The following is a 13,971-nucleotide window of genomic DNA, read 5'->3' on the forward strand; positions in this document are numbered from 1 at the left end:
TCTTTTTTCCTATTTTCATTACTGCTTTATGCCTGATCTGTAGTAACTCCCTCCAAATTCCCTTAACTTGATTATTATTTTTTTACTAAATTTAGATTAGTTTTCTAGCAGTAACTTCTTTAGAGATTTAATCATGATAGTCCCAATTTAAAACAAAACAAAACAAAACAAAAACCTTCACTGACTCTGCCTAATGAATCAATTATGCTTTCTTAAATTAGTATTTGAGGCCATCTCTAGCCCTTTCCCATTCCCATTCCCAGAGTAAGCTCTCTCTTTTACTCGTGTTCTTTCTTAAGTACTCCTTCTGTAAGATACTTCACTCCTCCAAGCCTTTACCCCTGCTTTAAAGCACTAGTATTTACTGGGGATCTGCAGTGCGTTCAGGTTTATTCCAAGTTCCCTGCAAGAGAGAGAGGCATGAGACTTGAAACACAAGCTCACTATATGCTAAAAGAAGTTGCATAGTAAATCAAAATTGTATTGTAATTTTGTTTATTTTAAATTAATGAGGGTTTTTTTTTTTTTTCAAGATTTTTATTTATTTATTTTTAGAGACGGGAAGGGAAGTAGAAGCAAGGGAGTGAAACATTGATGTGAGAGAGAAACATGGATTGGTTGCCTTTTACATGCATCCCAGCTAGGGACTGAACCCACAACCCAGGATTGTACCCTGACTGGGAATCGAACCAATGACCTTCTGCCTTACTGGACAACAACCAGTAGTTGAGTCACACTGGTCAGGGCAATGAGCGTCTTTTTTTGTTGGTGATGGGTTTTTTTCCTCTCTCTCTCTTTTTCTTTTTTTTAAGAGAGAAAAACATCAATTTGTTGTTTCACTTATTTATACATTCATTGGTTGATCCTTGTATGTGCCCTATTCAAGGGTAGAACCTATACCTTGACTATTGGGACAATGCTTCAACAAATGGAGCTGCCTGGCCAGGGCAATTACATTGTAATTTTAAAAACATGGTGCAGACACTGGAACAAGACAGGGAGTACTAGGGAAGGAAAAAGTACACCCAGGCTCTGGAAATGCAAGTCTTAGATGGGTTGGTAGAAAAAATTTATCTTTGGTTACGGGGAGAAGGAATAAGAAGAATGGATGGACAAGAGATTCATTTCATGAGAAGCATCATTAATACTTGGTAATAACCTGTCTACACTTTTCTTATTTCTCCCTTCTAAAATATTTCTTAAGATCCCACCCAAGTCTGACCTTTTTTGCAATTTCCCCTAAACACTAACATAAATATACCTGTTTTCTCTGAGCTTTGGGTGTTTGTTTGTTTTTTAAGACTTTATCTATTTATTTTTAGAGAGAAGGGAAGGGAGAAAGAGAAGGAGAGATACGTTGACCAGTTGCCTGTGGCACGACCCCAATAGGGGTGCTCAGCCCGCAACCCAGGCCTGTGCCCTGATCATGAATTGGACCAGCGACCCCTCAGTTTGCAGGACAATGCCTAACCCACCAAGCCATATCAGCCAGGGCTTTTCTGAGTTTTGATGTCATTCACATCTCTAGTAATAATTTTGGCACAAAAATGTATCCCAAATTAGATTAGAATCTTTTGGAGAACTTAGGCTATTTCTTTTTAGGGTCCTTTGTACATGTAAATACATTACTCAGTTCCTATGTAATAGATTTACTTTACATAGGAAAAGTCTGAAAATCTTTTGAATCATTCACTTGTACAGGCAAATAAGGAAATTGGTTTGGATTCAGAATATTCAGGTCATAATTTGCCAAGAGATTTAGAAAAAAATAATTTTTTTATCAACATTTATGATTTATCAGGTGATAGAAAAATAAAAGATGAGTAAAACACCAATCTAAATTTGATGATTTTATAGTCTAATACAGAGAATAATCCAAGTAACTACAATATAAAATAGTATATGTTCCATAATATGATTTGTCCTGGGAGGTTACATCTATTTAGAGAAAAGCCAGAATGCATTTATGAATCAGGTACTTTTGAATTGAGCCTTGAAGGGTTTAAAATTAGTAAGCAGTGTCTCACTGGAGGATTTCCGTAGAAGCAACAACATAAATAAAAGCGAAAAAGCAAGGGGTTTGTTCATGGAACTGTTTGATCTCAGAATCCATTTCGTTGTGAGTATGGGAGTAATAGTAGGAATGGGAAGATAGTTTGGATATAGTGCTGAAGAGTCTTGAAAAGTTCATTTAGGTTGGCTCAATTGGTGAAGTATAGTCATGTACACCAAAAGGTTATGGGTTCAGTTCCTAGTCAGGGCATATACCTGGGTTGTGGGTTCGAGCCCACATCCAGGTGTGTGCAAGAGGTGGCCATTGATGTTTCTCATGTTTCTTTCTCCTTCCCTCCCCCGCACCCTTCCACCTATGCCACCCACCCTCTACCTTCCTCTCTCTCTAAAAATCAACATATCCTTGGGTGAGGATTTAAAACAAAAAGTTCATCTAAGGAATTTGGACATAATTCTGCACAGAATTTTACAGAAAAGTGACATTATTTGAGCTGCATGTTTAAGAATGTTAATGAGGAAATGGCATGTTAAATTGTTGTTGAAAGACTGGAGATGACAGGAATCAATTTGGAGGCCATTAGAGTGGCTCATAGGTGAGATAATTAAGCTTTAGGCTGTGCCTAATCATCTTTTAAGATTTATTTTAAGCCTTTACTGACACACCCTTTCCTTTCCCAGGTTATGTTGCATCTTCCTCCTACAGTGTTTTCATATCATCCTGAGCCTAGAGTATCACTGTGTTTACCCTTTATTGTGTTCTTTTTGTGTTTACCACTTTATCATACTCTTAATTCCTTGAGGACACACAAATACATTAAATCTAATAAATACTAGCATTTAACAAACATTTACTTTCATTTGCTGTTAAGACAGCTGATATGACTGTCAAAAATTTTTAATTATCTGAGTATATGCTGTCTAATATGATAGCCATGAGCCCTATATGGCTATTAAAGTTTAAATGTAATACTTAAAATTAAATAGAATTAAAAATTCAATCTCTAAGTTGCACTAGCCACATTTCTAGCACTCAGCCCCATGTGGTTCAGTGCTACTGTATTAGTCAATGCAGATATAGAAGATTTTCATCATTGAACAAAGTCTTGTGAATGGTACTAGGTTGTAGTAAAAGGACTAGTGTTAGGGGTGATAATGAGCAGATACATTTTTGCTATTTATCAGTAGACTTTAATCTCTTAAAAATGCTAAATTATATATAAAATATATGAATAGTTATTTACTAATGTTAAGGCATTTGTTATTTTTTTAAGTTAAAAAGTTCTTTACTCAGATTTTCTCAGATTTGGATTAATTACTAAAAATTGTACATGCCCTGATAAGAAAAGGAACTTAGGTGTGTTTTTTTTTTAAGTATTTTTTCTTGATTATGCTATTCCAGTTTTCCCAATTTTCCCCCTTTATCCCCACTCTGCCCTGTACCCCCCCAACCCTCTGGCATTGCCCCTCCTTAGTTCATGTTCATGGGTTGTATGTATAAGTTCTTTGAATTTGCTGTTTCCTGTAACATTTTTATTTTTGCCTATTTTAAGCCTCTTAATTATGCTTCTTCCCTGTACCTTCCCCACTGAAATCCCTCCATGTGATGTCCATTTCTCTGATTCTGTTCCTATTCTTGTTGTTTGCTTAGTTTTTGTTTTTGTTGTTTTTCTTTTAGGTTCATTTGTTGATAGTTATGAGTTTGTTGTCATTTTACTGTTCATATTTTTAATCTTCTTTTTCTTAGATAAATTCCTTTAACATTTCATATAATAATGACTTGGTAATGATGTACTCCTTTAACTTGACCTTATCTGGGAAGCACTTTATCTGTCCTTCCATTCTAAAGGATAGCTTTGCTGGATAGAGTAATCTTGGATATAGGTCCTTGCCTTTCATGACTTCAAATACTTTCCAGCCCCTTCTTGTCTGCAAGGTTTCTTTTGAGCAATCAGATGATAGTCTGATGGGCACTCCTTTGTAGGTAACTGTTTCCTTTCCTCTTGTTGCTTTTAGGATTCTCTCCTTATCTTTAATCTTGAGTAACTTAATGATGATGTACTTCGGTGTGTTCCTCTTTGGGTCCAACTTTTTTGGGACTTTCTGAGCTTCCTAGACTTCCTAGAAGTCTGTTTCCTTCACCAGATTGGGGAAGTTTTCCTTCATTGTTCAAATAGGTTTTCAATTTCTTGCTGCTGTTCTTCCCCTTCTGGCACCCCTATAATTCAGATATTGGAACATTTCAGGTTGTCCCAAAGGTTCTTAAGTCTCTTTTCATTTTTTTGTCTTATTTCTTCATTCTGTTCCAGTTGGATGTTTATTTCTTCCTTTTGTTCCAAATCATTACTTTGAGTCCTGGTTTCCTTCCTGTCACTGTTGGTTCCCTGAATATTTTGCTTTATTTCATTTTGGGTATCTTTCATTTGTTTTTTCATTTTTCAACCAAGCTCAATCAGTTCTGTAAGCATTTTGATTACCAGGGATTTAAATTTTCCATCAGATAGGTTGACTATCTCCTCATCACTTAGCTCTCTTTCTGAGGTTTTGCTCTGCTCTTTCATTTGGGCCCTATTTCTTTTCTCAGGGCCCCTGTTAAGTTGTAAGGGGGCGGGGCCTTAGGTATTCACCAGGGCAGGGCAACCCTCCTTGCTGCTCTGAGATGCTGCCTGTGGGGGAGGGGCCAGAGAGGGAACAGTGCACCTGCTCGTCTGTAGTGCACCTTCCAATGAACTCTCTAGTGTGAGACTTGGAGCTTCTCCCACTGCGGCAACCTCTGGAGTCCACAATCAGCTCTTGAGTCTCAGTTTCGCCTTCACCCAGATGCACCTGTGGGGTCCACCCCCTTGCTGCAGCCAGCCCTGACTGCAAGTCCTCTGCTTTGCCTGGGGTTCTTACCGGTTCGGTTGTTCTGTTTGACTTTTTCTTTAATTCCTTGGTTGTTGCAGTTCCACGCAGTTTGATTTTCTGGCACTTCCGGTTGTTTATTGATTTTAGATTGGTTGTTATCCTCCTTTTGATTGTGGGAGGAGGTGAAGGGTTTCTACCTACACCTCCATCTTGGCCGGAACTCTGGCAAGCTAGATGTTTATTTCAAAATAGATTCTGATTCAGGTATATTTTTAAAAATTATAATATGCCAAATTTTCATCACTTTATTTTTGGACCATAAATGAGTTACTATTTGATTTAGGGTAAATTCTAATATTTTTTAAGTGGTGGTTGCATTGTAATTTATATTTCATTAATTATTTGTTTTATAATCTAATGAACAGATAAATTAAATATATAAAAAATTAATATGCTAAAGAAAAATTATAAGGTGATCTTCTTTTACAAGTCATTCATTAATAATGGAAGGTATTGATAGTGAAGCTATTTCTTTTTTTTTAATCTTTTTTTAAGCATTTATTTATTTATTTTTATTTATTTTTAGAGATGGAAGGGAGGAAGGGAGGGGGGGAGAGAGAGAGAGAGAGAGACAGACAGACAACAATGTGCGGTTGCTGGGGGCCATGGCCTGCAACCCAGGCATGTGCCCTGGCTGGGAATCGAACCTGGGACACTTTGGTTCCCAGCCCGCGCTCAATCCACTGAGCTACGTCAGCCAGGGTGAAGCTATTTCTTATAAAATATAATCCACTTGAGAATATATTTTTTGAGCAAGGAAAAGAAGAATGAATGTGTTCTTATTTTATATTTTAGGTAGTATCTCCCAGCTGCAATGATGACATCACAGTGAAAAAAGACCAATGTTTAGTTCGATCATTTGTCGATTCTAAATTGTGAGTAATGAATCACTTCTTGTGTTACATTGGGAGGGAAAAAAAAAATGGAATCACAGTGATAGAAACTTCCCAGCTCCAACACTTTATTTTTATAAGTTTAATCACTATATGAACTGAGTTACTTAATATGTTTTGACTTTTCATAATTTAGTTTATTTTTTATTGGAAAACTATAAAAATAAATAATATATAAGAATAATAGTAAAAACACTTTTTTAATAGAGCACTATTGATATTGATTTTTCTCTTTAATTTTAAAAATTCTGTATATCGTGTTTACTATTAATATATTATGAACTATGAAACCTTTTTTAAGATTTTATTTATTTATTTTTAGAGAGGGAATGGAGGGAGAAAGAGAGAGAGAGAGAAACATCAATGTTCGGTTGCTGTGGCTCATGGCCTGCAACCCAGGCATGTACCCTGACTGGGAATCGAACCTGCAACACTTGAACTATGAAACTATTAAATAAAACATATAACTGGAATAATTACTTCGACTTTTTTCTGATTGAAAGTCAGACTTTTAGAAGCTTTTCTTAACCTTAGCTTTGCCTTGTTTCCAAAAAAAGATATAAAATTACACACACACACACGAGTTGTAATTCTTGGAAAAACTTAGTGACATAGTACCTTACAATGATAAATGTATTTTAATATTACCTTCTATTACTTTATTAAACTGAATAGTAAATATAAGAAATATTAAAGAACAAAACAGACATTGTTGTTTCCTGTAAGGAAAACATCATGCTGATATAAAGTACCCCATACTGTGTGTAGGAGAGCTGCATAGGTTGAAATATCACAATTGTGTGGCTCTCATTAATATACTTAGAATATGTGAATCATCAGAATTAAGATACTAGCTTTGTCTCTATTACTTTTTCTCTTTATTAAGGATTAGGATATATGTGGTCTTTTTAAAACATTTGGTAGACAAAATAATTTTGAATTTGAGATTTGTATTTTTCTATATGTTAACATGGACTATTTAAGTGATGATTTTTACTTAATAATGGTTGCCTCCCTTTTATCCTTCTCTATAATTAGTTATTCTATAGCAAGAAAGGATATCAAGGAAGTAGACATTCTTAATCTGCCTGAATCTGAGCTCTCTGCTAAACCAGGTAAAACAAGGATGAATCAATGTATTATTTCATGATGTGGCTCTAAATGGCAAATAGTCAGTAAAGCAAGACTGAGTATTCTTTGCTGCCATTTTAACTGTTTAGAGTTGATACCCACTCTATTTGATGGCTATTTTTTAATGTCTAGAAAGAACATATGATTTATAATTTTTGATAAGTATAACTTTTCATATTTTGCCATTCAGATTTCTAAAAGTACTTTTTATAGTAATAATAAGTATTAATATGACATTATAACTTACAATATATGTTCGAGTTTATTGTATTGTTTTATAAGTGACAACTAAATTTAAATCCAGATCTTCTGATTAAATGTTAATGCCTGTCTATTATTCTGTGCTGCTTATTTATTTTAGCAAATAAAAACTGCTAAAGTATATTTTTAATCTTAGGGTTGCAGAAAGCAAGCATCTTCTTAAAAGCTAGAGTTGTTCCTGATAATTGGAAAATGGATATAAGTGAAATCCTTGAGTCATCCAGCAGTGATGATGAAGATGGCCCAGCTGAAGAAAATGAAGAAGAGAAGGAAAAGGAGACCAAAAAGGAAGAAGAAGAGGTGGTAGGTGAAATTTTGTGTTTGTGACATATAAAAACATTTTAATACTCTAAAAATTAGACGTTTGTATATTTTCCCCTCTGTTCAGAGTTTTTGTATTTATTTGTTTCTGTCTTTTTCTAGCTCTACTCGATTTAAGGGAAAGGGTTTTCTTTTGTTTTTGCTTCTAGCTTAGTAGCGAGTAAATCAGAACTAATTTTTAGCTGTAAGAGGTTAAAAAGAACAGCTTTACAGATTAATCAGTATAAACTTGTATTTTGATGTTTGTATGTAGGTTTGTTTGTTTGTTTGTTTAGTATCTTTCCCAAACAACCAAGGAGGAAAGAAATGTAATGTTTAGGTATATTACATGTGTTAACTTATTTAAATTTTTACCATGTGGAAAGTAACTGGTATGATCCTACTTTAAAGGTGAGGAAAGTGAGGGTCATAAAGTTAAGTAACTTGCCCAAGGTGGCGCAGCTTAAATGTGGAGAACAAGGACTGGAACCCTAATTCTGATCTAACTCCAAAAATCATTTCTCCTACCTTTCACAGTATCTCAAGGGTAATGGGTATAAAAAAAATTCTATCCAAACTGAAAGAATATGTTTTTTGGCAGTTTGACAAATCATAGAAAAGATTTAGCTTGTGTTTTTTTAAGTGATGATGGTTTTCTTTATAATATTAACATGTCATTTAGAATATATTTGTAAATTGCAGGAAATCACTTGTGGAGTTCCTCACAATTACTTATGTGGATATTGTTGTCTGTTCAGCAGTGTTTTGTCAAATGGGATTAATTGTTCTGTATATTTTGGTGGTTATGAGGTAAAGAGGCTTAGAGGCAGACAAAGAGAATGAGTTTACTGAAAAAGACGACCTATTTGAACATGAAAAATATTTGCTTGAAAAATGTGGAATGTGTGTTTCTGTTTTACATATGCAAAAATGCATTTATGAAATAAAATTAGTATAGTTGTGTGTGATGAAAGACATACAACACATCTCACCTTTTACTTCCCCTGCAGTACTTGGTTTTATGCACTCTGAAATCAGAATGGCGGTTCATACTTAGAGGCTGCCTACAGAGTTGCCATAGTAACATGCTGTTGGTTTTAAGTGAGCATGCTCGGAAAGACAGGAAGGTTTAGCAGAGGCTTGGCAGGTTGCCAATGGAGGTTTGCCAGATGCTTTGAAATGGGCTGTCTTTCTTTTCCTTTCATGTAATGTCTGATTTTTATGTGGAAGAGAATGTAAGTAGTGCTGTATAACCCTGCGGATGCTGTGCCCTAAGAGGGAAAGCAAATATTTGCAAGTCAGACTGAAAAATGTTCAGACACTGTACTGATTAAGTAGAAGGGGAATCTAACCATATTGCATTTGAAAGAAAATGCAGCATATAGGTAAGATTTTCTTTATATTTAGTTACCTTTTTGATTGCCAAAAATGAGGTTAAATAGGAATTTTAGGTATTGCCGATGTGACTGATATGGTAGGTCTCGTAACCAAACGTAATTGTTTTTTGTAAGAGAGACAGTAGGAGTCTATTTTTAGAATACAGAGGATGAAGGCTATTTTTCTGAAACATAAAATAGATTTTGAAATGAAAATGATGAGACAGTTGGCAGAATTCAGGATTGAAAGTCTAAATGTCAAGTGTGATTTTTGTATTTTATATGTATTTATTTATAGATTATATATTTTTAGGATATATAGGCCACATTTTCAGGGTGTGAACTGTTACAGTCTGGTTTTGATTTTTTTTTTCAGTTAACATTAGTTCAGGATCTTATATTACCAAATATTGAAAAAAGATTAGTCTATTTTTGCTCATACTTTTAATTGGTGTCCATTTCAGAATGCATTTTACCTACTCCCCACCCCCAAAACCTCTGAAATTTTAAACAAAGAGGGTTAAAAGAGCTTTGTATTAAGATGAGAGAGAATGGCTATAAAATTTAGTAAGTACTGCTCTTATTACAGCTGTTAATTTTGTAAAAATCATAATGTTTTATTCAAGCTGTGAGTAAATGTTAGTGAAAAGGAATGAAGAGTAGAGGCAAGCTCTGTTCCCTATTGTTTGCAGGTAATAAGTCAAGAAATTTAAAAAGGTAAGGATTAGGAAGGCTAGTATCTTCTTACATTATTTAAATTATGAAACTGTTAAAATTAAGTGAACCAGAATGGTTTTCATGTACTAAAAAATAAAAGCAAAATTATAAAATGTAGGCACTGATTTATATGGTTGTTATTTTAAATTATTTTTCAAATGGTCAATTTCATAACATATTTTATTGAATTCCTTAATAGAAACAAATTACTCTTTGGCTCTACAGTTAGATTTTCTTGAATGAGAATTTGGTTGCTTTAGAAATAATATTAGCTCCATTTTTTGCTCTTGGATTTAGATTTAGTTGCTGAATCATTCTAACTTAAACAGTAATTTTTTAAAAATTAATATATTGATAGTGAAAAGCTGGTGAATCTATACTTAACAAAGGGAAAAACGGGTATGGTATAAAATAAATTAAAGTCTGATAAGCCAGGGCCTACCTGGCTTAGTCATTACAGGCCTTCACTATATGTAAGTGACGTTAAGCTCCTGTATTACATTACAGATCATATTCTCAAAATGCAATTATGCTTCGCTTTTCATGAAGATTTAATGTTGCTTTAAAAGGATCAAAAAGATCTTTTATGGCATTCTGTAAACCACAGTTACAATACTTTAGCCTCTCATTTGATGTTTGTAAATTTTATGCACTAGAATCATACAAGTGTTAGACACTTTTGCATTGTTAATGGGCATTGGACATTGTTTTTATATTTTATGCTTTGAGTATCGTAATGTAGCCTCGATGAGGAGATTTGAGATTCCATGGCTTTACCAGGGAGAAGGATCTTTTAACTTAAAATTATTTGAATTCCTAAGCATTGGTAGTTCAGGATTCGAGTACAACAAGTATTTCATACTGTTACTGGGTGGGAGAAGACTTGACAGTCTGACAAGAAGTAGATCCTATCTATTCCTGGTGGTTATAAATTTTAACGCATTGGTAAATGGAAAGTATTTTTGTGAGTACTACATAAATGTCTTTTGTTAAGAACATTTTATATTACAAAAGATATTGTTGAATTTTCTTCCGAGTTTTGAAATTGGTTGAAAGTCAATGTAAACATAAGTAATGATGTTCGTTATTTATTTACTGCTGTATAGTCACTTTGGGTGAATGTGGGAAAGTTTTCTAAGGATAAAATAAATAGGTGATTGTTTAGAAGACTAAATAAATATTGGGAGAATTTAACTAGCGTTAGCTTTTTTATCCTTTTGGTTTGCTATAGGTAGGCTTATGTGTTGGGCCCTTTCAAAAACCTCTTGATTTCATATTTAGTAATGAAATTACTAAAATTAGAAATTAGAATTTAGTGAATTTCTATAAGAAATGTTCATTTTTGTTTAGAAGTATTGATTCCCATTTCTCCAGTCTTTGAATTTTCCAGGATGTGTTATATTTAATGCCCAGGATTATATTCTGCTATTATAAAATCGTAAGTGCTTGAGATTTTCAATTCATGGAAACCTAAAAGTATTCCAGTGTTCTGTGTTTATTCTTGGAGACTTAGTGATTTTAAAAGTAAGATTGTTTATTTAATCTTTACAACAGGATTTTTTATGACTGAGAAAACTGAGACTTAGATTACAGAAGGTTTCACAAAATTTTAAGAAAATTTTCTTTTTGTGGATTTAAGATCTATGAAAGTGAAGGTTGTCAGGTTTCTTTTTGTTTTTCCTTTTTTCCACCAACATAAATATCCACCAGCTAGCAGCGCAAAGCTTGGCTCTGGATAAAGAATAAATGTGGTGTGCGGTCAATTATCCTAACAAATTTCTATTTGAAACAAAGAGTCGAAAGATTTGTTTTAAGATTCCAAAAAGTTCACTTTGGAAGGAACTATGGGATAAGTATTTCATAATAGATTTCGTTTATCAGGCAATGCACTCTGTAGGCAGTCTGATTTCCTGATGATATAATTTTGTGAGTTTATAAATTAATTCCTTTTGGCTTAAGCTAATTTGGGGTGGTTTTCTGTCACTAGCAGTAAGAGTTCTTGATTAATAATACTCCTCTGTATCTTGCCCCCACTTATTTCAGATATCTTTTGTCTAGTCTTTTTCCCTCCTTTCTTCGCCTCCAATCAGTTGTCCATAGACATCTTCTTAAAACATAAATGGTTCGTGCTGGAAACCCTTTAATGGCTTTCAGCACCTACGGCAGGGGTGTCAGACTCATTTTCACCGGGGGCCACATCAGCCTCACAGTTGCCTTCAAAGGACCAAAATAATTTTAGAACTGTATAAATAACTACTCCTTAACTGTTAAGGAGTGGAAATTACATTTGGGACTTTGAAGGCAACCGTGAGGCTGATGTGGCCCCCATGAAGATGAGTTTGACACCCTGGCCTACGGAATAAAGTTGAGGTCTTCTGTCTTAGCCCTTTACAAGTTTGTCCCTGCATGATCTGATGCATGCCCACCTTTTAATTCTCTCCTCCACTATTCTCCAACAACATGGAACTCCTTACAGCTTCCCCTCACCACCTCTTAGTTGCTCAGAAGCTGCTTACAGTCAGGTATATTACATTGAGTATCACCTTGGTGCTGCCCATTTCCTTTATTCATATTAAATTACTAGGAAAATAAAATGAGCTTTTAAAAGCTCAAAAAATAATGAACAATAGATGAGATTTAAAGAGTCCAATGTCCAAGAGTCTTTATGTCCAAATAAAGAGACCTCTGCCTGAATTACAGTGGTTGAGTATGACTTACAAATGTTATATGCATTAACTTCAGCAAGTTGTTTTGGTATTTATTTCATAGTTGTAAAAGATCAGTGAGGCTTTTTAATGTTTCAAATTTAACATTGAATACTAAAAACATAAGCAGCTACTGGTATTGCTGCCTTTTTTTACATTAGTCTTCCAGCCCACAGATGCCTTCAAAGCTGCTGATACACTTTTCTTACAGTGCTTAGCTCCCCAGAATGGAGCTTTCAGGGTGCTGTTCTAATACCTTCACCTCCCCAGCAGAGGGATCCGCTCACTTTAGAGGACTCCAGGCTCAGCCTCTCTTTTTTTAAAGTAGTGGTGGATGAGAGGTCAGGGGATTAAAAGAACTGAGGAGTTGAGAGAATGTGTGATGGAGTTCCAGGAGTGGGGTGAGAAGGGGGAGCCAGCAGAGAGGACCAGAGGAAATGCTGTAGACAGCATGAAAAAAAAAAAGCTACTGTTACCCAAAATACCTTTAATCCACAAAAACAGTATTTTGGAATTGAAAAATAAGCATGGTATACTGAATACCAAAAAAGAGGAGGGAGTTATGTGATCATTCATTTATTAAGGATACCTGTAGAAGTTTGTGAGAGCTGAGATGGCCATCAACAAAAGATATATACCTTCACATGCAATACACATACAGGGAAACCACAGAGATAAGTTTATTTACACCCTTCCTCAAAATGTCAGTCTTTGTGGTCCTAATCTGTTAGGTACTAAGAAACTACCCTAACTGACATATTAGAACTATGTGTATGTGATATGGTTCTAGGTGCTTTGTTGTAGAATGCATCATCTTTTACTGACATATGAGGCCTGTCCAGAAAAAGTCCAGCCATTGTTAATGTAACGGGGATGGTTTGTGTGACTTTGATATAACCTGGCAGCCAAGGAGAGTGGACTGGAATGCACCTGCGTGAACAATGACAACTTCACTGTGCTAGTCAGTGGGGGCAGTAGGTGCTGTTGAGTGAGCATATGTACTGTGTGGCTATCACATTCAAAATGACTGAGAGTAGAGCAATGAATCTGCATCAAATTTTGTGTTAAGCTTGAACATTCCTCTGTGGAAACTATTTGAATGATTCAAAATGCCACAGCTATAGGCAACTGGTGGTTGACAGCTTCATCATGACAACATGCCCACTCATGAATCACATCTTGTGTAGAGTTTTTTGGCAAAACATCAATCATCCTGGTGACTCAGCCCCCGTACACCCCAGATGTGGCACCCTGAGACTTTTGGCTTTTCCTTAAACTAAAATTAACCTTTGAAAGGGAAGAGATTTCAGACCGTCAATGAGACTCAGGAAAATACACCACAGCAGCTGATGGTGATTGGGAGAACTATGTGAGGTCCCAAAGGTGCCTACTTTGAAGGGGCCTGAGGCATTATTGTTTTTTGTACAATGTTTCTTGTATCTTATATCTTCTTCGATAAAGGTCTCTATTTTTTCGTATTACATGTGGATACCTTCTGGGCAGACCTCATATATTTCAGCAATTTGGACACTTTCACCTTCTTAATTTGTGTTTTAGAGAGTAGAGTTGCTAGATAAGTAAGTTAGTAGCTTGGCAAAAATAAGGTTATTATCTTAATAAAAAATAACAAAATGCATTCATTTCTTATACTATTAAAATGATGAAAGTCCA

The 13,971-nt window shown here is 34.9% G+C and overlaps 1 protein-coding gene across 2 annotated transcripts in view; it reads left to right on the plus strand.

Annotated features, from left to right (window-relative positions):
* Nucleotides 1-13,971, plus strand: part of ARID4A (AT-rich interaction domain 4A) — a 63,753-nt gene that overhangs the window by 14,385 nt on the left and 35,397 nt on the right. For both annotated transcript variants that reach the window (XM_045822737.1, XM_045822738.1), the window contains exons 9-11: nt 5,713-5,792; nt 6,849-6,925; nt 7,339-7,505. In XM_045822737.1, the coding sequence (XP_045678693.1) occupies nt 5,713-5,792; nt 6,849-6,925; nt 7,339-7,505 (324 nt within the window). The remainder of the gene's footprint in view (nt 1-5,712; nt 5,793-6,848; nt 6,926-7,338; nt 7,506-13,971) is intronic.

This window comes from Phyllostomus hastatus, unplaced genomic scaffold (assembly GCF_019186645.2).
Source record: "Phyllostomus hastatus isolate PE091 unplaced genomic scaffold, TTU_PhHast_1.1 phas_scaffold_501, whole genome shotgun sequence".
Classification (NCBI taxonomy): Eukaryota; Metazoa; Chordata; class Mammalia; order Chiroptera; family Phyllostomidae; genus Phyllostomus; species Phyllostomus hastatus.